The 25,436-nt window shown below is 41.8% G+C and overlaps 1 protein-coding gene across 2 annotated transcripts in view; it reads left to right on the top strand.

Annotated features, from left to right (window-relative positions):
* The window catches only part of ttll5 (tubulin tyrosine ligase-like family, member 5), a 168,355-nt gene that overhangs the window by 65,049 nt on the left and 77,870 nt on the right, over window positions 1-25,436 (top strand). For both annotated transcript variants that reach the window (XR_013206584.1, XM_077238519.1), the window contains 8 exons: window positions 3,152-3,172; window positions 3,264-3,391; window positions 5,258-5,420; window positions 11,089-11,206; window positions 12,171-12,317; window positions 15,968-16,062; window positions 16,169-16,290; window positions 17,349-17,903. Coding sequence is in view for 1 of the 2 variants with exons in the window: in XM_077238519.1 (XP_077094634.1) it covers window positions 3,152-3,172; window positions 3,264-3,391; window positions 5,258-5,420; window positions 11,089-11,206; window positions 12,171-12,317; window positions 15,968-16,062; window positions 16,169-16,290; window positions 17,349-17,903 (1,349 nt within the window). In the remaining variant the exon portion in view is untranslated. The remainder of the gene's footprint in view (window positions 1-3,151; window positions 3,173-3,263; window positions 3,392-5,257; window positions 5,421-11,088; window positions 11,207-12,170; window positions 12,318-15,967; window positions 16,063-16,168; window positions 16,291-17,348; window positions 17,904-25,436) is intronic.

Genomic DNA, 25,436 nt, shown 5'->3' with positions numbered 1-25,436 from the left:
TCATTGACACTTCAGTTCAAAAAGCGGGCATTCCAGGGTTCTCAGGATGCTTAGAACACATCAGTGTTATCTGGCAACGAATTCAATCAGCTAAAAAGGAGAGGATGGAGCTCCATGTGACATTCCTGGATTTGGCTAATGCATATGGTTCAGTGCCACATGAGCTTCTTTGGGCAGCATTTGATTTTTTCAGAGTACCAATGTCAATAACAAATTTAGTGAAAGCCTATTTTGGAGATTTGCTATTTAGTTTCTCAACTCCAAAATTCAGCACCGCATGGCAATGCTTAGAGGTTGGAATAATGGCAGGATGCACCATTTCTCCACTGGCTTTTACCATGGCAATGGAAGTAATCATTAGGGCATCAAAATGGGTAGTAGGAGGAGAGCGCTTGGCTTCTGGATGCGACTACCACCAATCAGAGCATACATGGATGACATGACAACCATGACTACAACAGTAGCCTGCACTAATCGGTTATTGGGGAAGTTAACAGACAATATTGAATGGGCACGAATGCTATTTAAGCCCTCTAAATCAAGGAGCATCTTGATAGTTAAAGGAAAGGTAGTAGATAAAACATTCTTCATTAATGGTGAGGCAATACCAACAGTTTCTGAGAAGCCAGTGAAGAGTCTTGGGAGATGGTACGATGGGGATCTAAAGGACACAGTTCGAGTGGGAGAAGTTAGACGACAAGCAGTGGAAGGGTTGAAGAGCATAAACAGCTGTGCTCTACCAGGCAAACTAAAACTCTGGTGCTTTCAGTTTGGTCTACTGCCAAGGTTGCTGTGGTCACTGACTGTGTACGAGGTTTCTTTGACAACAGTGGATAAGCTGGAAGCGTTAATAAGTTCATACATCAGGAAATGGTTTGGAGTTCCACGCTGCCACAGCAGAGTGGGACTTTATAGTAAAGGAGTATTGCAGCTGCCAGTCTCTGCTTTAACCGAGGAGTTTAAGTGTGCCAAGGTCAGACTGGAAATGACTTTAGCAGAGTCATGCGAAAAATCTGTAAGGGAGGCAGCCCCTGTGGTAAAAACTGGTAGAAAGTGGTCAGCAAAGAAATCTGTAGTAGAGGCAAAGGCTGACCTTCAAATTGGGGATATCGTGGGACAGGTACAGCATGGAAAAGGGTTTTTTTGGCTCAGTTTAGCTCCTCCTAAATGGCACAAGGCAGGCCCAGCTCAAAGAAGGAAGCTGGTAGTCAACGAGGTGCAAAAGCAGGAGGAGAGGATGAGATGTATAAAGTGCATTTCCCAGGCCAATCAGGGAGAGTGGATGATATGGGAGAGTGTGGAACAACGCAAAATGGGCTGGCAAGACCTTTGGTCAATGGAAGAGAGTAGGATCAGTTTCCTTATTAGGTCAACATATGATGTTCTCCCATCACCGTGGAACCTAAACCTCTGGGTAGGAGAGGATCCCTCTTGTCCTTTGTGTTCATTACCTGCCACATTAAGTCACATTTTGACAGGATGTAAGGTGGCTCTTAGCCAAGGTCGGTTTAGTTGGCGCCATGACCAAGTATTGCGATGTTTGGCTTTAGCATTGGAAGGCAAGCGTAGTATGACCAATAAGTTGCCGCCTGTTCTAGCAAAACATTACACACAGAAGACAATTTTCCTCCGCCCAGGCGAGCAACCACCAAGAAAACGTGCTAACACCAATTCTCGCCTAGGACAACTGGAAGCTGCTAGGGACTGGAAGATGCTGGCTGATCTTGATCAACGGCTTATTTTTCCACCTGAGATTGCCACCACTAACCTACGACTAGATATTGTTTTGTGGTCTGGATCAGCACGCATTGTTCAACTGATAGAGTTAACAGTGCCATGGGAGGATGCGGTAGATGAGGCATATGAGAGGAAGAAACTGCGGTATGCTCATCTGGCCGCTGAAGCAGAACAGTGAGGATGGAGAGTCCAGGTTTATGCAGTGGAAGTGGGTTGTCGAGGTTTTGTGGCACACTCTACAACCCGGTTCCTCAGAGACGTCGGATTCAGTGGACAAGAGTTGCGTCGCACAGTAAAGAACTTATCTGAAGCAGCAGAAAGGAGCAGCAACTGGCTGTGGCTGAGACGGAAAGATTCTAGCTGGCTGTGTACAGGCCGCCATGCTACGGTTTCGTAGAACTCTTGAAAACTTGAAGAGTCAGTTGGTTTATTTGTATAGGTTGTATAGTATTTACAGTCATTACGTTCCTGTGTATATTGCGTGAATGACGTGTGGTTGGTTAGATATTTGAGGTAGGTGGCATGCCATACGGAACCGTTGCCACTGAAACTGCATATTAACGCACCAGTGGGGCTCGACAGCCTTAGTCGAACGGTTTGGCACGTATGGTTGGGTTGCGGAGAGATAGTGAGATTGTGGTTAGGTCTCAGCAGCAGGAGGGATGTAGAGGTCAGTAAGCTGGGCTGAGTTGAGTGGGGGACGGAGGGGGGTGACTCTGGGACGCCAGAGTCACTGTCGAGCCCTCTTGAGGTGTCGTGGGCTAGGCGACGAAACACTGAGGACGGAAGGTGGCCACTTGAAGACCCTAGAGATGTCCCCTACTCAGCTCAATCCAGACGGTTGTCATGGGGGGACCGCACTGTGGTTTTAGACGTTGTGTGTGCTAACGCGTGTTAACACTAGACAGAAGGAGATTTACATCACCATATGGAAAGAAACGTAAATGGATGGAGAAGCATAGGTTACTGTAAAGCTATGTCTTAGTTGGTGCTTATCTTGGCGAAAGCCGAGTACAAATCAGCATGAAGTTTTAACATCTACTCTCGTGTAATGGAAATCAGCACATTGGAAATGAATGGGAGACGAATTTCACCGCGGCCAAACAACATCTTACTGAAAGCTCATTTTTGAGATATCAACCTCAAATTTGGAACTACGCTTTAGATTAGGGTTAGTTTAGGGTTAGATTTATGACTTTTATTTTGAAAAAATTTATTTTCAGGTTTATGCTCAAAATGGGGATAAATGGATTATAACTACTGCATAAACATAATTTAGTAGCATAAAATTACAAAATAAAGAATATAATCAAACTAAAAAAAGAGTACAATCATTTCATTGACCAACATGCATACAGTACCAGAGGGTTTGAAATGATTTGTTTAAACTGATCTGTTGCTCTTTGTTTCTCAGATCTGTGACCTCCCGCTCAAGGTTAGTATTTGCAATTTCAACCCCTGAATGCAAACAAACACACACACAAACTGCAAGAAAAAAACTATGTTTGCCGTGTTTCATTGCACAGGAACAGGGCGAATGATAATGTCCATCTGGTGGTGGGGGCCTTTTACACACATCATGCAGTTCAGTACGAAAGGAAGCTTCTGACTCTGGAGGCGCGGAAGCAGAAGCGAAGAGGAAGAAGACGAGCAGGTGCGTTTGCATGATTAAAGCATTCGATGGGATTCACTTTCTGAATGGCGTTTGAGTTGCAGGATGCTTGTCTTTTCATGTACTGATTGAGATCTCCCACCAGAGCTGGTTATGAGCATTAACAAAAGACCATGTGCATGCAATGGTCACCCTTTATATTAGGTGTCTTTAACTACTATAATAATAATAAAAAATGTGTTCAATGTACTTATTGTGTTGATGTTGTATTGCAAAACACTTGTGCTTCTACTGATGTGGATACAGGTCAGGTTTGGACTGGTTTAATGGCATGAGTAGGTCATCAGTATAATTATACATGTAATTACAGAAATTAGTCACTGCTGTGATTACATGCAGGCATTTTTTTTAAAATATAAGTACAGTGTAAAAACATTTACATGAAATGATTAAATTAAATGTTTGTACATACAGTAATAGTTAAAAAAACTTAAGATAAAGTGGGACCGACACGTTTTACTATGTCCAGTTTAAGAAGTTGTGGTCCAGACTCAACAAAAATGTCCAACATATGATATACATAGATTAATTAGATATAATTAATTTAATTGATATAATTAATTCATTTTTGTTTTTTTCTGTTTTCTCTGACTTATCTCACATCTCAAATCACCATTAATTTTATGGTGGAAATTACAAATTTTTTAAGAATTCAAAAGTTATACCCATTTTGATTTGGTGCTATAGATTTGGTCATTGAGACCCCAGAATTAGTCAGATTGCTTTTCATTACCTTCACTGCAAGTGTGCCAAATTTCATCATAAATTAGAATAAACTATAAATAAGTTAATGCGCATTCCAAAACCAATCAGATTGTTGAAAATGTGCTTGCATGTTCATCACTCTAAATGAGAAAAAGTCACTCAATATTAAGGAAAACATCATAGGTTAACCAGCATTTCTTTAAAGTGATAGTTCACCCAAAAATGAAAATTCTGTCAGTAATTACTCACCCTCATGTTGTTCCAACCCCATAAGACCTTTGTTCAGCTTCGGAACACGAATTAAGATATTTTTGATGAAATCTGAGAGCTGGATCACTCCTCATTACTAGTCCATAGGCTTCTTCAGGGATTGACACTTGCCAGCCCCGAAAAGTTATTAAAGACACTGTTAAAATAGTCCAAGTGACTACAGTGGCTCAATCTTAAGTTTATCAAATGACGAGAATACTTTTTGTGCGCAAATCCCTCAAAAATAACGACTTTATTTCAACTATTCATTTCCTTCTCTGTGGGCCACGAGTCAGTTCACTAGTATAATAGCATAAGCTTCTGTTGTTGTACGTCACACGCATCACACACATTACCAGCGTTGGCCAATAGTGAGCCTACGTGTGATGTAGCTCTACGTAATCACACTACGTTAACTGACTAGAGGCCCATAGAGAAGGAAATTAATAGTTGAAATAAAGTCGTTAGTTTTGTTTGTTTTTGCGCACAAAAAAGTATTCTCGTCGCTTGATAAACTTAAGATTGAGCCACTGTAGTCACTTAGACCATTTTAACAGTGTCTTTAATAACTTTTCGGGGCTGGCAAGTTTCAATCCCTGAAGAAGCCTATGGACTAGTATGGAGGAGTGATCCAGCTCTCAGATTTCATCAAAAATATCTTAATTCGTGTTCCGAAGATGAACAAAGGTCTTATGGGGTTGTAACAACATGAGGGTGAGTAAATACTGACAGAATTTTCATTTTTGAGTGAACTAACCCTTTAAGCTTTAAGATTCTGAGAAAATGTTAGCTCACCACCTGTGAAAACAGTGTGAAAACTAGTCCTGTCCGAATTGGGCTATTGATTGCATATTTAAAAATATCTAGTTTTAAATATCTGTTGTGTGTTTTCAGGCCTCAAACCCTCTCAATCCCCTCACATCAGTGAGGATGAGAACGGGCTGGAGGAAGAGACCGAGCTGAAATCATCTCAAACACACTCAAACCCTGCGCTGGAGCAACGCTCACAAACCAGAGTCAATCTGCTCCACATTCTCCAGCAGGGATGGGACCTCAGGTCAGTGTTGACACACACCATTATGGGTAATCAGTTGGCCCCTTACAGAATCTAAACTTTTTGCTCATTTTCTGTGCACTGTAAAAAAAAAAAAATCTGAAGTTGTAAATAAAGCAAAGATTATAGGAGATAATACTCTTTTAGTCTTGCTTCTTAAAAATGTAGTAGCAATTTCTGAGTAATAATTGTTTCAAAGTAAATATCCTGGCTCTTCCAAGCTTAATAATAGCAGTGAATGGAGGATGAGATTTTGAACCCCATAAAAGTGCATCTATCATCTATAAAAGTGGTCCACACGGCTCCAGTGGGTTAATAATGGCCTTCTGAAGTGAAGTGATGTGTTAGTGTAAGAAATATATCCATATTTATAACTTCAACTAAAATAACTAACTTCTGGCAGACGGCCGTTCACAAGTCAACTTACACAAGAGTACACTTCAGACGATGTATGACGTAGAATATACAAAACACAATCAGTACCTGAACCGTCAGCCGTGATGTAAAAACCAGTCCAAAAACACAAGCACTTTTTATCTAATCATGTTAAACTCTGATTAAAGGGACAGTTGACTCAGAAATGATCATTCTGTCATCCTTATCTCTCCCTCATGTCATTCCATACCTGACTTTCTTTCTTCTGTGGAACATAAAAGAAGATATTTTGAAGAATGTTTTTAAATGTGTTTGGTTACCACTGCATAAGAAAAACAAGGCACAATATCAAACTATTCTCAAAATATCTCTTATTCTCCGGAGAAGGAAAAACATGAAGGTGACACATTTTCATTTGTGGGTGAACTATGCCTTTCAAATGACAAAAAACCAACAACCTTTTACCTTTTATTGTGTCTGGTTGGGATACGCTGTTATTGTTTCCGATTCATTTCAACTACACGATTCAGGAGTTAGTCATGCGTTTCATTTTCAATGAAGAGAACTGACTCATGAGAGTCATTTTAAATAACACTCTGGTTGTGCTTTGTTTGTTGTTGCATGAAAACAGCAAGGACCACGCAACAAACACATGCATTGTCTGTTTATTATCATTGTATTATTTTGTGCCGTTCATTATTTTTTCATTTCGTTCAGTTGCAACTAAGATAACACATCATTACTTTTGCTCAGATTCATTGCTCCTACAGGAGTGTTTTGTTCCTGTATATCTGAAGAGATTGAATCAGTTCTCAACCCCAGGCACACACACACACACACACACACACACTCATTTGCATCTGCTCGCCGTGGTGTCCTTTTCATCCAGCGCTACTTTCACTGACTCCTCACAGAGTAATTCACACAGGAACTGGATTCCTGCAACCCTGACCTTGCTCTTATTGGCCGCATAATTGCTGGAGTCAGACTGTCTTTCCTTTGTTTAACATTTTGCAGGAGTCCTGGAAGCAGTTGAAACATATTCCCTCCCCCTTCACGTTATGCAATAGCCCTACAAAAATATTTAGACCTGCTCTTTTCATACGCTGACATTAATGAGTATTACATACTCCTGTCCAAAGTGCAATAAAGATTCCAGTTTCCTCTCGACTCGCAGTCCAAGAGCCTGAATTGTAATTTGAGCAAGGAATTATAATGACATGTCTGAGTTTGTAGAAATTCCTCTGCGCCTGCCAGGGCTGAGAAGGAACCGGGTCCGTTACAGTACAGTATATCATTGTTTACGTGCAACGGATTTTTCCGAAACATTTATTTTCCCTTTCGTTGCACTTTCCTCGCTTATCTTCTCGTCATTCGGAGCATGTAAATAGTTCATGGTTGTTGGAGCAGCGTTTCTTGTTGTTATGTGTGCAGGAACATGTACAGCACAGCCATCCGATCGCCACAACTAAACTATTGGCTCAAATTATGGACTGAAAGTCGAAAATTTTGCTTTTAAATTAACTTAAATATTTTTGAGTACACCAACTTACAGTAACATACAATATATTTTTTAAATTGTTGTTTAAACCTTAGTCTGATTGATAGTTTAGGCTCTTTTATCATGTAAAAGTCTTTTATTATAGTTGTACAAACATCCTCCTTCAGCTCGAGCTTCACGTGTCTTTCTGTTTCAAATCTGACCTGATTTTATCAAGGAAACGCAAGAATAACTTTGATATTGTTAGTAATATTTCAAGTGGACTGAATCAGCTTCGGTTTGCTTGATTATTTATCATACAGCATTATATAGAAAAATCATGAGTATCAATTTCAAATATGATCATCAGGCTTTTGAGGAAGGTTTATTTGTTCATCTCTCAATCAACATGTTGCATTGCATTATATGTTTTAAAACTACAGAGATTTGATCATAAAACTAAGCATTTAAATATCATCTTACTTAGACATTATTGGCAGATATTGATATGTATTTGCTTTTTCTGTAAGTATCTGCTATACTTTTAAAAAGATCTCATTGATCACATGCCTTTTGATTTCTTACTTTTTACTATCAGCATATTAATATCAGCATCTTGCTTATTTTTTTCACTTTGGGCCTCTGAATAAAACTGAGCTGTTTTTTCCTCCATATTCTCACTATATGCGACTATATGAGCCATAAAAGCCTGATCAAATATGATACTCAACAAAAACACATATGTAAACTCTTATGTATATGTCGTGCAGGCTTTACAGGGTTAATTATATTGACCCCTGCACAGAAGATTCAACATGTGCTTATGCATGCGACAGTGTTGATCAGTGTAATATTTAAAACAGTTTCAAACAGACTGTCACGAGTGGGTGCTGTAAATACAAAGAAAGATGCTTTAAAGGAATAGTTCACCCAAAAATGAAAACTCTGTCATCATTTACTCACCCTCAGGTGGTTCCAAACCTTAGAGTTTCTTTCTTCTGTTGAACATAAAAGAAGATATTTTAAAGAACGTTGGTAATCAATCAGTTGATTGTAGCCATTGATTGACTTCCATAGTATGGAAAAAAATACTATGGAAATCAATGGTTACAATCATTGTAAACTTTATTTTGGAGTTCTCTGAATTTCTAGGGGATATCACCCCTAGATTTGAGAGAATTCCAATTATTGGCGATTTTAATATCCATGTCTCTTCTGACTCCTCACCATTAACGACAGAGTTTCTTGGTCTCATTGATGCTTGTGATTATGTGCAATGGGTGAAAGATCCAACACATGTGCATGGTCATATTTTAGATTTGGTGCTGACGCATGGTTTTTCTATTTCAAATGTGCATGTAGGTGATTTGAGCTTTTCTGATCACAGGCCTATAATATTTACCGCTGAGATCTCCTGTTTTACTTCTGAAACTATTAGGACTGGCAAATGGTCGAGTGTTGGCCTTTTTTCCCCAACTTCGGTGTATAATTTCTCAACAGCATTCAATGAAGCTTGTGATTTGCTGCCTTCAGATTTTCTTGCAAATCCATCAACTGTGGACGAGCTTTTAAATATGTTTAATCATGTTTGCACTAGTATCTTAGATCTCATTGCCCCAATGAAATTTAAAAAAACATAAAAATAAAGTTGAACCATGGGCTAAATAGCATGTTTCCCGTAGTTTAAGGAAAGCCTGTAGAAGAGCGGAACACCGATGGAAAAAAGACCAACTTCAAGTATCCTACGAGATTTTACGGGAATCACTAATTTCATATCAAAAAGCAGTTAAAATTGTGAAATCCCAGTATTTTTCAGAAAAAATTTGCCAAAACTCAAAAAATCCTAGGGTTTTATTTAATATCTTAAACTCTTTCTTTAACCCAAACAGCAAACTTGACTTACCAGAGTCCTCAACTCTATGTGAGAATTTTCTGTCTTTTTTTAAGGTTAAAATTGATGAAATTAGACAATCCATCACTCCCGGATCTGAGGATCCTGCTGATCTCGTAATTCCCATCAATTTTTTTAACTCATTCGAGCCACTCTCATTGCCGGGTCTAATGGATTCTGTCGCTAAGCTGAAGCCTACCACCTCTGCCTGTGATATTGTTCCGACCAAATTCTTTAAACTGATTGTTGATAGTGTTGGAGATTGGATTTTAGCAATTATAAACAAGAGCATGCGATCTGGAATTGTTCCTTCTTTCTGCAAACATGCAATAGTGAAACCTATTTTGAAAAAGCCAGGTATGGACACATCTGTCTTAGCACATTTTAGACCAATGTCTAATCTACCTTTTATTGCCAAAATCTTAGAAAATGCTGTATCTGTACAACTGCAGAGATTTTTGGAAACTAACAGTATCTTAGAAAAATTCCAATCGGGGTTTAGGAAACATCATAGTACAGAATCAGCACTCGTAAGAGTTTTAAATGATATTTTATTATTTGTTGACTCTGGGAACTCAGCAATTTTGGTGCTATTGGACTTGAGCGCGGCTTTTGACACGGTTGATCACGACATTCTGCTATCGCGTCTAGAAAAGTGTGTGGGCTTCGAGGTACTGCTCTTAGTTGGCTCCGATCGTATCTTAAAGATAGAACTTCCTCAGTGGGTATCAGAGATGCTGTATCATCTGTAGCACGAGTCACTTGTGGTGTCCCCCAGGGGTCTATTTTAGCCCCCATATTGTTTTCATTGTACATGTTGCCTTTGGGCTCAATTTTTAAGAAATATGGAGTGTCCTTTCACTTTTATGCAGACGACACCCAAATCTACTTACCCTTAAAACAAAACGAGAAGCAAGGCTTAGAAACCTTGCGTGATTGTTTAAATGATGTTCGAGCCTGGTTGTCTTTGAATTTTCTGCATTTAAATGAGTCTAAGACTGAAGTAATTGTTTTTGGGCCCTCCGTGGGAAAGATAAATCCCAATAATAATTATGACTTTTTAAATAACTATGTTAAACCTACTGTGAGAAACTTAGGAGTTATTTTTGATTCATCCCTGAAGTTTGACAATCATATTAATTCTGTGGTCAAGTCCTGTTTTTTCCACCTTAAACTTTTATCCAAAGTTAAATTTTTTTTATCTTTCAACAATCTTAAAACTGTAACGCATGCATTTGTTTTATCTCGTTTGGACTAAAGTAACTCACTGTATGTTGGTTTACCTCAATCATCCATGTTGCGGCTTCAGATGGTCCAAAATGCCGCTGCCAGATTTTTAACTGGAGCGCGTAGACGAGAACATATCAGCCCGATATTAATCTCTCTCAACTGGTTGCCAATTTTAGAGTTGAATATAAGATTTTAATATTTGTTTATAAGGCACTGATTGGTCATGCTCCATCTTATCTGTCAGACCTTGTTAACGTGAAACACTCAACAAGATGCTTGCGCTCTTCAGGCAGCATCACACTTGTACACCCAAAATCCAGACTGAAGTCGCGAGGTGATCGTGCCTTCTCAGTGGCTGGTCCTAGGCTATGGAACAGTCTTCCCTTATCTGTGAGATCTGCCACATCTATGTATGAATTTAAGTCCAAACTGCAGTCATATCTTTTTAACTGCGCATTTCACTCGTAACCCTGGTTTAAAGAATGCATACGTAGTGTTTTATTGCTTGTTAGTTTTGTATTATTGTTGTGTTTTTATACTTTTATTCTTCTTGTATGTACAGCACAGTGGTCAACTTCTGTTGTGTTTATTTGTGCTATATAAATAAACTAAATGAAATGAAATCAAATTCTAAACATAAATGTTTTTTGCATCCTTAGTTTGTTTTGCTCTTTATGCTGTGGTGTTCTGTGCAGTAAAGTTCAAGCCCGCATGGCGTTCTCCTCGTACCTGCAGCGTGTGCATCTGCGTCTGCTGTCCGAGAGCAGAGCCAACAGAAGCCCTGCCTGGACTCAGAAGGAGCACGATCAGATGGTACACCATGTCTTGATTTACTCAAATATCTGTTTCACATACAGAAACTGACACATTTAAGTCTTTCACACTTGTAGGATAAGCTCCCTCCAAAAATATGCATTCTGTCATCATTTAATGTTGTGGGCAATTTGACCATCATGATTTTTGAGTTTTTAGAAATGCTGGTTAACCTATGGTTCTCCTTAATAATGAGTGACTTGTTCTCATTTAGAGTGATGGACATGCATGCACATTTTCAACACTCTGATTGGTCTTGGAACGTGCATTATTTTATTTATAGTTTATTATAATATTTTAGTTGTATTATTGTTAAGGGTTGACAGTTTTTACCTCAAAGTGATTTTTGGTGAATTTTATTGAATCCAATTAGGGTAAATTTGACCCGCAACTGTTTGCTACTTTAATCTATTTAAAAATGTAATTTATTCCTGTGATTGAAGCTTATTTTTCAGCAGCCATTACTCCAGTCTTCAGTGTTGCATGACCTTTTAGTGATTAAACATTAAACAATGCTAATTATCCCAAACATTTGTCCTGTAGTGTATACGAGTCATATTATAGTTTTGTGTTGGGGACAGACCAAAATGTAAGTCGTTATTCCCTGGCTGCAGCTCCTAAATTGATTACTGCCACACCTTTAAAAATGTGCAGATTTGCTTTATAATAGCAACACACAATTGTATATCAAAGCAATTTGACAAATACCTAAATTATAACTTTTTCATCTGTATAAAACATTGTTTATTTGATATAAAATTGAGATTAAGTGCAAGGTAAATCTCAAACAAAGAGGTCAGTGTCACCTCACACACTTCATGAGGTATCTGGTCCTGCTCACTGACATGTTTATCAGTATAATATATATATAATGAGTATAATATCATATGTTTATTAGTGTATTAGTTAATGTATTAATGTGAGTGCCTAAAGCGTTTGTGCTGTTGACTGTGTGTTTGTGCAGGAGCTGGTTGTTCGCTTCCTCCAGAGAGCCAGTAGTAATCTTCATCAGGACATGTGTGTGAACGTGCCCAGCCCTCAACTCGACCTGCAGGACCGTCAGCGCATCCTCTCACATCAGCTGGCCAACTTCATTCATCTCTATAATGAGGTGTGTGCATCAGCTGGCCCATTATACAGAGAAGAAATTAATGAAATAAAGTTACACTTGAAAATTAGAAAACAGCAGTGTAGAAACACAAACTTTGAAAAATCAAAGTGCAGATAAATGGAGTTGCTTTCAGTCAGTCACTACGAGTTACGAGTTTCACTAGAGAGCCCTATCTCCTTCGGGTTATTAGAAAACGAGCCAATGGAATGAAAATACCATGGGTCTGCGGAATTTGCATCGCGATCTCTGCCCCACCGCGTGGGTATAAAAGGAGCCGCGAGTGCAATCTCGCATTATGTTTCTGTTTCAGAGCCAAAGTATTTATGTGCTTCTCTTCGCCTTCATCAAGAGCAACGAGCATCTCTTTTCAGTCGGTGTTGGTGTAAAGGCGCGTTTCAGTGGGTTCACAGGCCTGCTGCTCATCTGTCCAGTGACTTTGCACACGGCTCGTGTTCTCCCCTGGGCGCTTCGGCACTGCTGAGAGAGCTTTTCTTTTTCTAAAAGAGCTGCACGGGCTCATCTTTTTCAAGATGTCTCGTCTGTATGTTTCTGGTTGTGGGCGCATGATCCATCCGCCTGACAGTCACGAGCACTGCCTCGGGTGTTTGGGCTTTAATCACGCTCAGGCAGCGCTCGTGAATGAGTCATGTTCTCACTGTGTGATCATGGCCATCGCAATCCTTAGATCGAGACTCAATGTCCTCCGTGGGGATAGTCCCCTCTGCCACACCCCAATCTATTTCCTCCTTGCGAGGGTGATACTTTGGCTGGTGGCCAGGGTGATCTGAGGGTTACGGTGTGGAACAACCCGACAAGTCTTCCTCGGGCCACGCCCCCCCCTCCACATCGCAAGCCGTGGAGCTTCAGGGTGAGCCTGTTTTCTTTCGGGGACCCAGTGTTTCATTCGGGGCTCCGGCAGATGACACTATTGTCGCTTACAGCATCACAAGGCGTGCTTGATTCCTCTGGAGATGAGGATTTGGCTGCGTTGCATTTCTCGGGAGTGCCAATGTTCCCTGAGTCTGATCCAGAGCTGACAGCCATGCTTGCCCGGGCAGCTGAGAGCATCAGGCTTGAGTGGTGTCTGCCGCCCTCCCCCGACCGCTCAAGGGCGCGTGCTCGTGGCTGTCAACACCCGCTGCTAGTACCTTTCTTCCCGGAGGTGCATCAGGAAGTCACCAGGTCGTGGAAGTCCCTATTGACGGCGCAGCGGCCAAAGGGTACACGGGGGTCCACCTGGTGGAGCGCTCTGTTGCAATGCAGCTTTGCCCGCAGAGAGCCTCCACCTGGCATTGCAACACTAAGCACCCCTCCAAGGCCTGTAGCTTTTTCACCACCCTCGTGGCGAAAGCCTACAAAGCTGCGAGGCGGGCCGCCTCCACCTTGCATGCCATGGCCATCCTTCAAGTCCATCAGGCGAAGGTGCTCAGGGACATGCAAAAGGGCATGTCTGACCCAGGGTTAGTGCAAGAGCTGCGCTCTGCAACCGACCTCGCCCTATCGGCGATGAACGTCACTGCACTGTGGCAGGACCACTTCTTCCGCTGGTGGAGGGCCGGGGGAGAATCTTTTGTTCTTCCTTCCCTGCCACTGGCCTCACAGTCAGCGGTGCCCTAAAACTGTTAAAGAAGGAACTGACACCCCTTCTTTCGAGCCCCAAGAGGCTGCGGATGACAGTGTGTGACGCTATGCCTTGCCGCTCTCGTCCCCCTTCCCTGGCCTACTCTGTCAGGACACGGAACTTGACCACGTACCCACACCGGGACGCTATGCCTCCCATGCCTGGGACGGTCGTTCCACATCGCTGCCCCATCGTATGTACGCCTGTAGTTCCAATGACCCCACTGGTTCAGTCCTTGGGAGCCTGGCTAAAGCTTCCCAACCTGTCTCGCTGGCTTGCTCGAACATTCAGGCTTGGCTATGCGATTCAGTTCGCACGGTCTACTCACTGATTTTGGGGGTCCGCTTTACCATGGTGAGTGGTAATGCCCCTGTCATGAGTGCAGAGGTAGCGACCCTACTGGCGAAGGGTGCGATCGAGCCCGTCCCTCCACCGTCCGGCTTCTACAGCCCCTATTTCATTGGATACAAGAAAAACAGTGGGTTACGACCAATCCTGGACCTGCACGTCTTGAACCGAACCCTTCACAGGCTTCCATTCAAGATGTTGACAGTCAAACGCGTTTTTGAATGCGTTCGTCCATCGGATTTGTTTGCAGCGATCGACCTGAAGGACGCGTACTTTCATGTCTCCATTCATCCTCATCACAGACCGTTTCTACGGTTTGCTTTCGAGGGGCAGGCATACCAGTTCACGGTTCTCCCTTTCGGGTTGTCCCTGTCGCCTCGCGTCTTCATGTTGCACAGGGTTCGCATTCTGAATTATCTCGACGACTGGCTGATTCTAGCTCACTCTCGAGTTCAGTTATGCGAACACAGGGACCTGGTGCTCAGCCACCTCACCCGTCTGGGCTTTCGGGTCAATTGGGAAAAAAACTTGCCCGCCATCTAAAAAGCATCTGAGCCATTCACATCCCGGGAGAGCTGAATCATGCAGCTGGCGAGCTCTCACGACTATGGCCATATTTCGGGGAATTTAGACTCCATCCCTAGACGGTTCAGCTGATTTGGGAACAGTTCGGCGACGCACAGGTAGATCTGTTTGCCTCCTCAGACACTTCCCATTGCCGCTGGTTTTACTCTCTGACTGAGGGGCCTCTCGGCATGGATGCAGTAGCGCACAGCTGGCCGCGGGGCCTCCGCAAGTATGCGTTTCCCCCAATGAGCCTTTTTGCACAGGTCCTGTGCTAGATCAGGGAGGACGAGTGAGGCAGACTCCCGACAGCCCCACCCTGGCCAATCCCTCTGAGGAAAGACCTCCTTTCTCAGAGACTGGGCTCACAATTGCAGGTTTACATCTTGCGATTCTGACTTTATCTCAGAAAGTAGTGATATAAAGTCGCAATTGCGAGTTATAAAGTAAGAATTGCGTGATAAAAAGTCGCAATTTCGAGTTTTAAAGTCAGAATTTCATGATACAAAGTCGCAATTGCAAGTTATAAAATCAGAATTGTGTGATATAAAGTAGCAATTGTAAGTTATAAAGTCAGAATTGCGTGATATAAAGTCGCAATTGTGTTATAAAGTCAGAATTGCGTGATATAAAGTCGCAATTGCAAGTTATAAAGTCAGAATTGCGTGATGTAAAGTCGCAATTGCGAGTTATAAAGTCAGAATTGCGTGATATAAAGTTGCAATTGTGTTATAGTCAGAATTGCGTGATATAAAGTCGCAATTCTGAAGAAAAAAGTCAAAATTACGAGATGTAAACTGCCAATTGAGAGATAAAAAGTCGCAATTATCTTTTAAAATATTTTATCCTGTGGCAGAAACAATCTTCCATAGTTTTAATAGGGCAGTGTAGACTTTTTTGTGGGCAAGTGCAAAATCAAGGCAACATGACCTTAAAAATTAGTGTTAAAATCAGAGGGCCAAAAACAGAATAGGAAATGACCATTTATTCCAAAAAGGTTTTTTTTTTTGTGGAAAAAAATGGTACTAACATTATAAGTGGACCGCAGGGATCTGTATAAAATAAAACAAATGCAATGCACAACCTCCTTAAGTCAACTTTGTTTAATAACCCTCAGGAAACCAAGCAAATGGTGGAGAGTTTGGACAAGATTCCCGACGAAGATCGCTGCATCAACTCAGATGTTTTCCAGGAGTTTATTCTGGAGGCGAGGTTGGTGAACACATCCTTTACTACGACACATGAGGAGAATGAGTTTCACACTGACTGTAGCCTCTGCCAGTGGCTTTTCAGTGGCCATTTCTACCTTTTCTTCCAGTGAAAGTGACTTGGAGGAAGTCCTTACGTTCTACACTCAGAAGAATAAGTCTGCCAGTGTGTTTCTGGGCACAAAGTGTCACACTAGCCGAGTCAAGAGGAGCAGTGAAGACCACGGAGAGAGTGAGCGACATTTCCTCATGTTTTACACCACACATGCCATCTCATCAGCCACGCGTGAAGTATGACACAACACATGCTTCAATAACAGATGGTGGTCTTAAAGGGATAGATCACCCAAAAATGTAAATCCTGTCATCATGTATTCACCCTGATGTTGCCTTTGGTAAATCTTTGAAACAATTTAAGATATTTTGGTAACACTTTACAATAAGGTTCATTAGTTAACAATAGTTAACTAGCTTAGTTAACAATAGTTAACTAGCTTAGTTAACATTAACTAATAATGAACTGCACTTCTGCACCATATATTAATATTAATTGATGTTAATTTCAACATTTACTAATACATTATTAAACTGAAAGGTTGTATTTGTTAACATTAGTAAATGCACTGTTAACTAACATGAACAAACAATGAATAGTTGTATTTTTATTAACTAACATTAACAAAGATTGACTAATATAGTAACAAATTAGTTGCTCATTGTTAGTTCATGCTAGTTAATAGATTAATTAATGTTAACTAACGCACCTAATTGTAAAGTGTTACCAATATTTGTATATAAGTTTTGCTTACCTGGACTTTCAACATCTCAGGTTCTGTCATTTTCACTCCAGACGAGAGGCAATGGCATTTTGGTGTTTTTGAATGTTAACATGATCGCAAATGAGATTTTAGAGTTTGACATTCAGGAATCTTATACGTCAATAACAACAATATAAAAATATCAAAAATTAAATTCACTCATTTCATCTGCTCATCCTCATAGTTTTTACTACTTCATATTTCTGTGGAAACAGTGATACTACTACCGGTAGTCTGGGGTAAGATTAAGATTATAAAAAAATCTTGGAAACTAATATTTGTATTTAGCATTATAGGATGCATTAAATTGAGCAAAAGTGACAGTAAATACTTTGGACTGGTAGTGTAAAATGTTATGAGAAAAAGATATGTACATGTATGAGATATGCAAGGTTTTTCACACTATTTTTTATTTTTTTTAGCATGTAATAATTAACAGCTAATAACACTCATTATTCTCTTTTTCATGAAGCATCTGCATGTATCAACATCGCCGCCTCTGGTGGTTTAGAGAATGCAGATGCAATCAGCAAAACCCAAATAACAGACAGTACCGGAACTCTAAGAGAAGACCAGGGTCAAAGTGATGTAACCCAAAGCACAGAAAACTGTAGCACAACGAAACACAGTAACAAAAGCATATGCAACTCCCTGCAAAATGGACAAATCAGAAGCAAAAGGCAAAGTGGAGACGTTAGCGAAGTGCAAGCCAATGCTTCGACTGAATCAAGAGTGCTGCGAGATAACATGAGCAAGACTCACACTTCTGCGGTCAGAAACAAGAAAGTTCTGTTGAAAACGGCGTACGCTCCAGCTGTAGACTGTGAACAGATCGTCTTACAGCACTGTCTCCCAGATCCTCCAGCTTACATCGAGCCTCCTCCACATCCACTGGCCAACAGCTCCTGCACCAACACACTGCCACCGTCTGCGTGTGTCACATGGGCCTCGGCTCGCTACCAGTCCACAAACACCTTCATGCCTACAGCCGGTCTGAGATCAGCTCGCCCGTCCTCTGCAGGACACGGTAATCTGACCAGTGCTCCAACACTCAAAATACTGACAACACACACATTGCTCAGTGTAATATTTAGGAGGATCTGTTGACATAAATTTAATATCATATACATAACTATGTTTTCAGTGGTGTATAAAGAGCTTACATAATGAACTGTTATGTTTTTATTACCTCAGAAGGAGCCATTTCTATCTACACACACCGCATCCCCTTACATCGGCATGTTTCTACAGTGGCCCTGAACGGACAAACGCGTTCCGTCACTGTTGTTGTTCGTGCAACTAGCTAAAATTAGCGCAAAAAAAACTGACACAATGATGAACAAGTAACAATAATATTCGCAATAACATATCGTTTTACTGAATAATTAAGTAAACCTAATTTCTTAATTTATCTTTGTAAAGAAACCTCATCTTTTCCTTTCGGCCACCGTAACTTCTGTTGGGTGCAATTCACGACCTCACCACTAGATGCTGCTAAAAATTAAACACTGCATCTTTAAAAGCAATACTTGCCTCTTGTTTGTTAGGGGTGCCTGTTTTGTTCTAGCATGTCATGGTAACACTTTACAAGAAGTTTCATTACTTAACATTAGTTAACAACTTTAGTTACAGTTTTTCTCAGTCACTTTGGTGAATTTCTCACATCACTATTTACATTTGCACAACAGTTAATGCAGTTCTCAAAACAATTACAAACTGCAAAACGTAGTTGATAACCTGCAAAAGTGTGTCACTTGCTCAAAGTGTGTCAATTGCTCAAAATGGATAGCTCATTCCTCAAAAGCAAGTATTCACGTCAATGAAAGTGTCAGTGTCATCCAGATGAAAAGTCCTGACACCATTGTTTATGAACAAGATAGTCAAATGGCTTTTCATGTTTTCATTATGACAGTTTACTCTGTAAATGTTTTCCAATGCAAAAAAGACAGATCTTGGTGACACTACCTGAAAATGCTCAAGACAGCACTATATACTATTTGCACAGCCATTTGAAAACTACAGTAAAGTTACACATTACTGTATTTTTTGAGGTAACTGAGTACAAGACACTGAATATGTATGTTTCACATTTTTACTGCATATGCTCTTTGCAATTCTAATTTGTTCACAACATTGTGCAAAAGAAAAAATACACCCTTATTTACAACAAACATAAACTTCCTTTGGGTAGAGCTGTGCACAACTGTAAACAATATTGCAGTACATATTGGAACTGAACATACAACATACATAGTACTGTAAATCATTCATGCACATCCAGACGTTCCTCTCTGTCTGGCCACACACAGAGAGAAATTGTGACCGGTCACGGAAACTAGGGACACAAGTAGGTTCTGGGGCATTTTGAGTTATTCATAGATTCTTAAAGTGTAATCTCCAAGCTTTCCAACGATGTGTAACATGTGGAAATCTGATAATATTTGGAGAAGTTGTGGCCATTTTAAAGTAGGCACTTAAAAAAGCTCAAAGATGAGAAAACGACCTCTAAAGATTGTGCAGTTCTCACCTGTTTCTGCTGCTGGGGGTGACAATAGGGCTCATTTACATCTCATTTAGATAAGCCATACCCCCTGTAAAGCTCCCCCCTGTGCTTTACAGCTTTTTTTGCACTTCGAATGAGTGCACTTCTGCCGCACTAGGCGAAAAACAATTGTGCTGCCCCTCTATTTGCAACGTACCAGCAACAACACACAAAGACCAATATGCCATATAGCCTGCATATAACGCAAAACCAGCAACAACACACAAAGGCCAATATGCCATATACATATAACGCAAAACCAGCAACAACACACAAAGACCAATATGCCATATACATATAACGCAAAACCAGCAACAACACACAAAGACCAATAAGCCATAGGCCTACATATAACGCAAATAGTGCGCAACGCTCGTGTGCCCAAAATGTCAACAATATTAAAGTTTATGCAGGAGGCAAATGCCTGCTGGAATTTTTCTTTAAGCAGTCATGACAGGAATTTTCCAAATAATCACATTTCACCTTCTCAAATTACTGTTGCAAATCTCTTTACACCACTTTCTTATGTGCGTATACACACACAAATGAAATGTCCGCAAGCACATTATATCATCAGCAGGTTCAGCATCTTAAATAACGACTAAAGAGCAAATGAAGCTTTACTTACATTTCAGAAACATGCACGGCAGGCCTTCATCGCAGCAAAGGTCTTAACTGCATCCTCTATTTCGATTCTCTGTGCCAGTTCATGTTCTATGGAGATTGTTGCCAGTCTATTAACTCTGTTCCCTGTTCACAAAACGTCCCCATTCAAAGCAATCGGGACGTCACATATGAAACAGCCAGCCACCGCTGTCAGCGAGCCGAGCCGCCGTATTCAGGCACTGAGGGCGCGCATGCCGCGCCCATACCTCCGGTTCAGTTTCCCGAGCCCACGAAGTGCGGCGAAAACATTTTCGGTGTAACTGCCAGACGGTTCAGCTCGTCTGCGACAATCTTTGCGGCATCCATCTTCATTGAATTTTGATATCAGATAGAGCCGGCCAGAGCACAGCATAATAAGTAGCCATGCTGTTCACTTGGAGGGGGGGGGCAAAAGCGCCGGGTTATTCAGTATGGAAATACACACAGACAATGACACGCCACGCCCCTACTGCATGCTTGAATCTCCGAAAACAAGCCGATTTCAACCTCAAAATGTAAGCTTTTAATTATACCAATACTGCTATCTCAAACATGGAGAGGCTTCTTCGTGATTTCAATTAACAGATTCTGCAAAAAATTTAAATTCACCAATTTAAAAAAAAAACTCTTCTTTCTCATTTTGCTCGAAAGTTGTGCTGCCGACTTGTGTCCCTGGTTTCTGTGACGGGTCACAATTGTTCAATTTAGGAGACATTTTCAGGAAAAAATGTGTAAAATTAGCTTGACAGATTTTGACAACTAGTTCAAAATTGTTGTATGCGATGACTCAAGCAATGAAATGAGGACTATTAGTTTTATATGGAATGACAATTCAGCATTCACAAGTATAGTTGATTTTGACTGACATGACATAAGCAAATGATAATGTTATAAAACAGCAGAGAGTTGTATGAAAGGTCTGTTGTATAGGACTAGATGTTGATATCCCTCAATACATGCATACTTGAGGCACCGATTGGACTCCGTGGGATGGTCAAATGAGTGATGTCACCCTTTGGGTTATCAAGTGGGCACCCTCCTTCTTTGGTGTTTCGCTGATAGGCCCACGGCACCTCCAGAGGGTTCAGCAGTGAATCCCAGCATCCTAGGTTCACTCCCTAGGTGCTATCAATTCATTTGAAGGCCCAGACAGAGTCCTTTCTCTTCATCCACAGCCACTGGCTTCCCTTTTCAGCAGCCCTGGAGAGATCTTTGACTGCCTACCGGTGGGCCTTCACTCACACTCCCATCTCCCTGAGTAGCCTGGATGTTGAGGTGGCTACGAAACCCTCTGCAGCCTACTTCCACTGGGCGTATGTTCGCTTTCCAGCCTTGTTGTTGCACATCGGCTGCAAGTTCAGCGTACCTCAGCCTTTTCCTTTCATAAGCCTCATCCACTGCACCCTCCCAGGGCACAGTGAGCTCGATGATGTAAACAAGCTTGAGTGAGGTTGACCACAGAACAAGGTCTGGTCGCTGGTTTGAGTTTCTTGCCCAAGTCTGCCAGCAGCTTCCAGTCCCGTGCTCTCCCCAGCTGACCAGTGTCTGGTCTTGTGTCGGTGATGCTGGCTTTACCCTCGCCCTCTCAAACAAATGGTATCAGCTGCCCCCGGGATGACGGGAGAGGAAGGGCATTCACACTTGTCCGTCGACTTTCTAGCACCGCTGCAAGACTCTTTAGCACCTGATTGTGCCGCCAGGTATAACGACCTTGGGTGAGGCTGGTCTTGCATCCCACTAAGATGTGCTTGAGTGTTGCTAGACTGGGACATAGAGGGCACGTGGGGTCTTCGGCGTACCACTGGCTTAGGTTTGCAGGGGAAGGTAGGACATCGTAGGCAGCCCTGATTGTAAAACTTGCCCTGAATGCCTCCATCTCCAACAACTCTTCACAGGAGATCTTCCTCTTCTCCACTCCTTTCCATGCCATCCACTGCCCTTGTTTTGCCTGCGCCACAGCTTGGGCGGACCTTCCTGCTTCCTCCTCTCGACGTATCTCCTGGACCATCAGCTTGCGTCTCTGAGATGTAGAGGCCTTGCTCCACGCTGGTGTACTGACCCCAAGACCTAGACCACTCCTCCCCTCCGCACTCGGCCCACGATGTCCTTGTGTCTGAGTGCTGCATTTGCCTGCTCAGTATCAGCCAATGCGGTCCACGTCCTCCCGGTGGCCAGGATGGGGGCCGCTTGGGCTACAAATGGATCCCTCGTATCCAGCAGCATCATCTCCAGTCTGACTTTGGTGCACTTGTACTCCTCTGTCAGACTGGAAATGGGCAGTTGTAACATCCCGTTGCCGTAAAGCCCTATTCTGCTGAGACACCTGGGAAGGCCAAGCCACTTCCTTATATATGAGCTGACCAGTCTCTCCAGCTTCTCCACCTTTGAGAGCGGGACTTCATAAAGAGTTAGCGGCCACAGGAGACATGGAAGTAGTCCATACTGCATGTACCAGAGCTTGAGCTTGCCAGGAAGCATGGTTTTGTTGATGTTCTCCATGCCGATGGCTACCTCCCTCCTGAGCTGCTCTACTTGCTCTTTGTCTTTGAGGGAGGCATCATACCAACGACCTAGGCTTTTCACTGGCTTCTCGGAAACCGTTGGAATGGGTTCCTCAACAATGTGAAAGCGGTGGTCTGACACCTTCCCCTTGAAAATAGAGATGCTTCTGGACTTGCTCAGCTTGATTATCATGCGAGCCCGCTCAATGTTTTCCTGGAGCTTTCTTAGTAGCCGCACAGTGCAAACCTTAGCCGTGGTGAGAGTTGTGAGGTCGTCCATGTAGGCTCTAAGAGGTGGCAGCCTCAGCCCTGGTCTTACTCGCTGTCCGCCAACCGTCCATCGAGAGGCCCGGATGATGACTTCCATGGCCAGGGTGAAGGCCAGTGGGGAGATGGTGCAGCCGGCCATGATTCCCACTTCCAGTTGTTGCCATGCTGTTGTGTATTCTGCTGTTGTCAAGCAGAGTTGTCAAAGACATCCTTGAAGTAGGCCTTGACAAGGGTTGTGAGAGCTGCTGGGACCCTGAAGTAGTCAAAGGCTGTCCACAAGAGGTTGTGAGGGACTGAGCCAAAGGCATTCGCGAGATCCAGGAACACCACATGAAGATCTGTTCCCTCCTTTTTGGCGACCTGCATCTGATGCCAGATGACCCTGGTGTGTTCTACACAACCGGAGAAGCCTGAGATGCCTGCTTTCTGGATTGACATGTCAATCAGGTTGTTCCTTTGCAGGTATCCTGCCAACCTGTGAGCGACTACGCTGAAGAAGATTTTTCCCTCGACGTTTAGAAGACTGATCTGGCGGAACTGCCCGATCTCTGAGGAGTCCTTTACCTTAGGGATAAGGATTCCTCCAGCTCTCCGCCAGGACGTTGGTATCTCCTTATTTTGCCACACAACCCTCATCAATTTTCAGAGGAATCGTAGAACGTCTGGTGCACTTTTGTAAAGCCTGTATGGGACTCCGTTGGGACCTGGAGATGATGCGGCCCTTGCTCTGCGCACGGTTTGTTCTACCTCACTCCATCTGGGTAGACTGATAAAAAAAGCATTTTCAATTTGTTGATGTGCACAAATGACTAAATGTGGAGTTTGAACTAACTGTTGTGCAAATGTAAATAGTGATGTAAGAAATGCACCAAATCGACTGAAAAAAACTGTAACATGAACTAATAATAAACAATACTTCTACAGCATTAATTAATCTTAGTTAATATTATACTACAGGGCCGTTGAATGCTTGAATCTGATTGGTTGATGAACGTTCTAAGGTGTGCAATTATTTTCAGGGTAACGCACGGCTAAAGTAGTTCCAGCAGGTCTTGACTGCATTACAGCTCCATATTACTGCGCGTAGTTGACTTTAATAACGGGAAATAGGATACAATTCATAACAAGAAAAAACGTGCAGCCCTATGCGCTTGATCTGCAATTTTCTATGTTTAACTTCACAATCAATGGAAACATACAGTTTTATTTTAATAAATAAAGTATATAGTCCTATCTATTATCAATAGAAAATTAAACTGAATGTATAAATAAATTGATAGTCCTGCTGCACGGGTTTTCGTAATTATTGCAGATAATATAACAAATAAATAATTATTGATAGGCCTATTTGTAAAAAAGGGCTTTGCGTTTCATTTATTAGGCTAGTCTACTGTCAATAATAGAAAAAAAGAATGAACAATTGAATTAATAAATAAATAATAATACGCTCATGCTTTTCTGTCTTATTATTGCAACATCTCTCTCTCTCTCTCTCTCTCTCTCTCTCTCTCTCTCTCTCTCTCTCTCTCTCTCTCTCTCTCTAGAGACACACTTACTCTAAGGTCAGTCATGAATGTAATTTGATACTTATGACTGATGGTCAATGGAAACAGTCAGTCTTGAATGTTTCAGCAAGTCGTTAAGTGTGTCCCCAGCATTAGTCTGCTGTCAGTGGCTCAAAGCTCCGTTACTAACTCTAAAATTAAGTTTTGGAATTAGCAACGGAGGCATGGGATTAGATGCGTAAGAAATTAGTCCCGCATACAAGAACGTTTTAATGACAAAAACTTGGAAAACATCTTGAAATACATCATCTGAACAATGTTTTGAGGTGTGGGAACTATAGTATAAGCAGGATAATTGACGACAGGCCGTTGAATTATTAGAAAAATAGTGCACACCCGAGTTTACTTAATTTCAACATTTACTAATACATTATTAAAATCAAAGGTTGTATTTGTTAACATTAGTTACACAGAACGCTATTCGATCTGTCCAGGTAAAAACAGATGTGACTATGTATGCCATGAATGATTTTAAAGGCAAAAGTCCCACTGATCTCATTGATTTCCTTCAAAAATCTGTGTGAGAGCATGGGGCAGCTGTACACATCGTCATGTTTTGCGGTGACTGTCCCCGTGGCCACTGCTTCTGTCGAGTAGACACTCTCAGCCCTAAAGCCGTCGGTGTATGAATGAGTGAGTGAATGGGTGAATGTGAGGCAAACATGTAAAGCGCTTTGGTGGCCATTGGGTCTGTGAAAGCACTATATAAATGCAGTCCATTTACCATTAAAGCGAAGTAAAACTTGTGACTATTGTAACCCTTGAACGACAAGTCAAGGGAGGCTCCGTTTATGAACTTAAAATCAGAACGCAAGAACCACTGAACACAAACCCACCAGCCGAACTCACTCGCTCGTTTCTCTCTACCCGGCCTTTTCCAAACTCACTGCATTAACCCAATAACTGCTGGTGCAAAATAAAAACAGCAATTTCACAACAATTATAGAGAGTCTATGCGCTGCTACACTAGTAAAAATTATTAATTCAGGTAGGACATCACTGAAGGCCTAGGTGTGAAATGCACGGACTGCCACTGA

This window comes from Siphateles boraxobius, unplaced genomic scaffold (genome assembly GCF_051911475.1).
Source record: "Siphateles boraxobius isolate OS27281-9 unplaced genomic scaffold, OSU_SipBor_1 22, whole genome shotgun sequence".
In the NCBI taxonomy this organism is placed as follows: Eukaryota; Metazoa; Chordata; class Actinopteri; order Cypriniformes; family Leuciscidae; genus Siphateles; species Siphateles boraxobius.
Note: the sequence above shows the minus strand (reverse complement) of the source record. Positions and strands in the feature narration are given on the sequence as shown.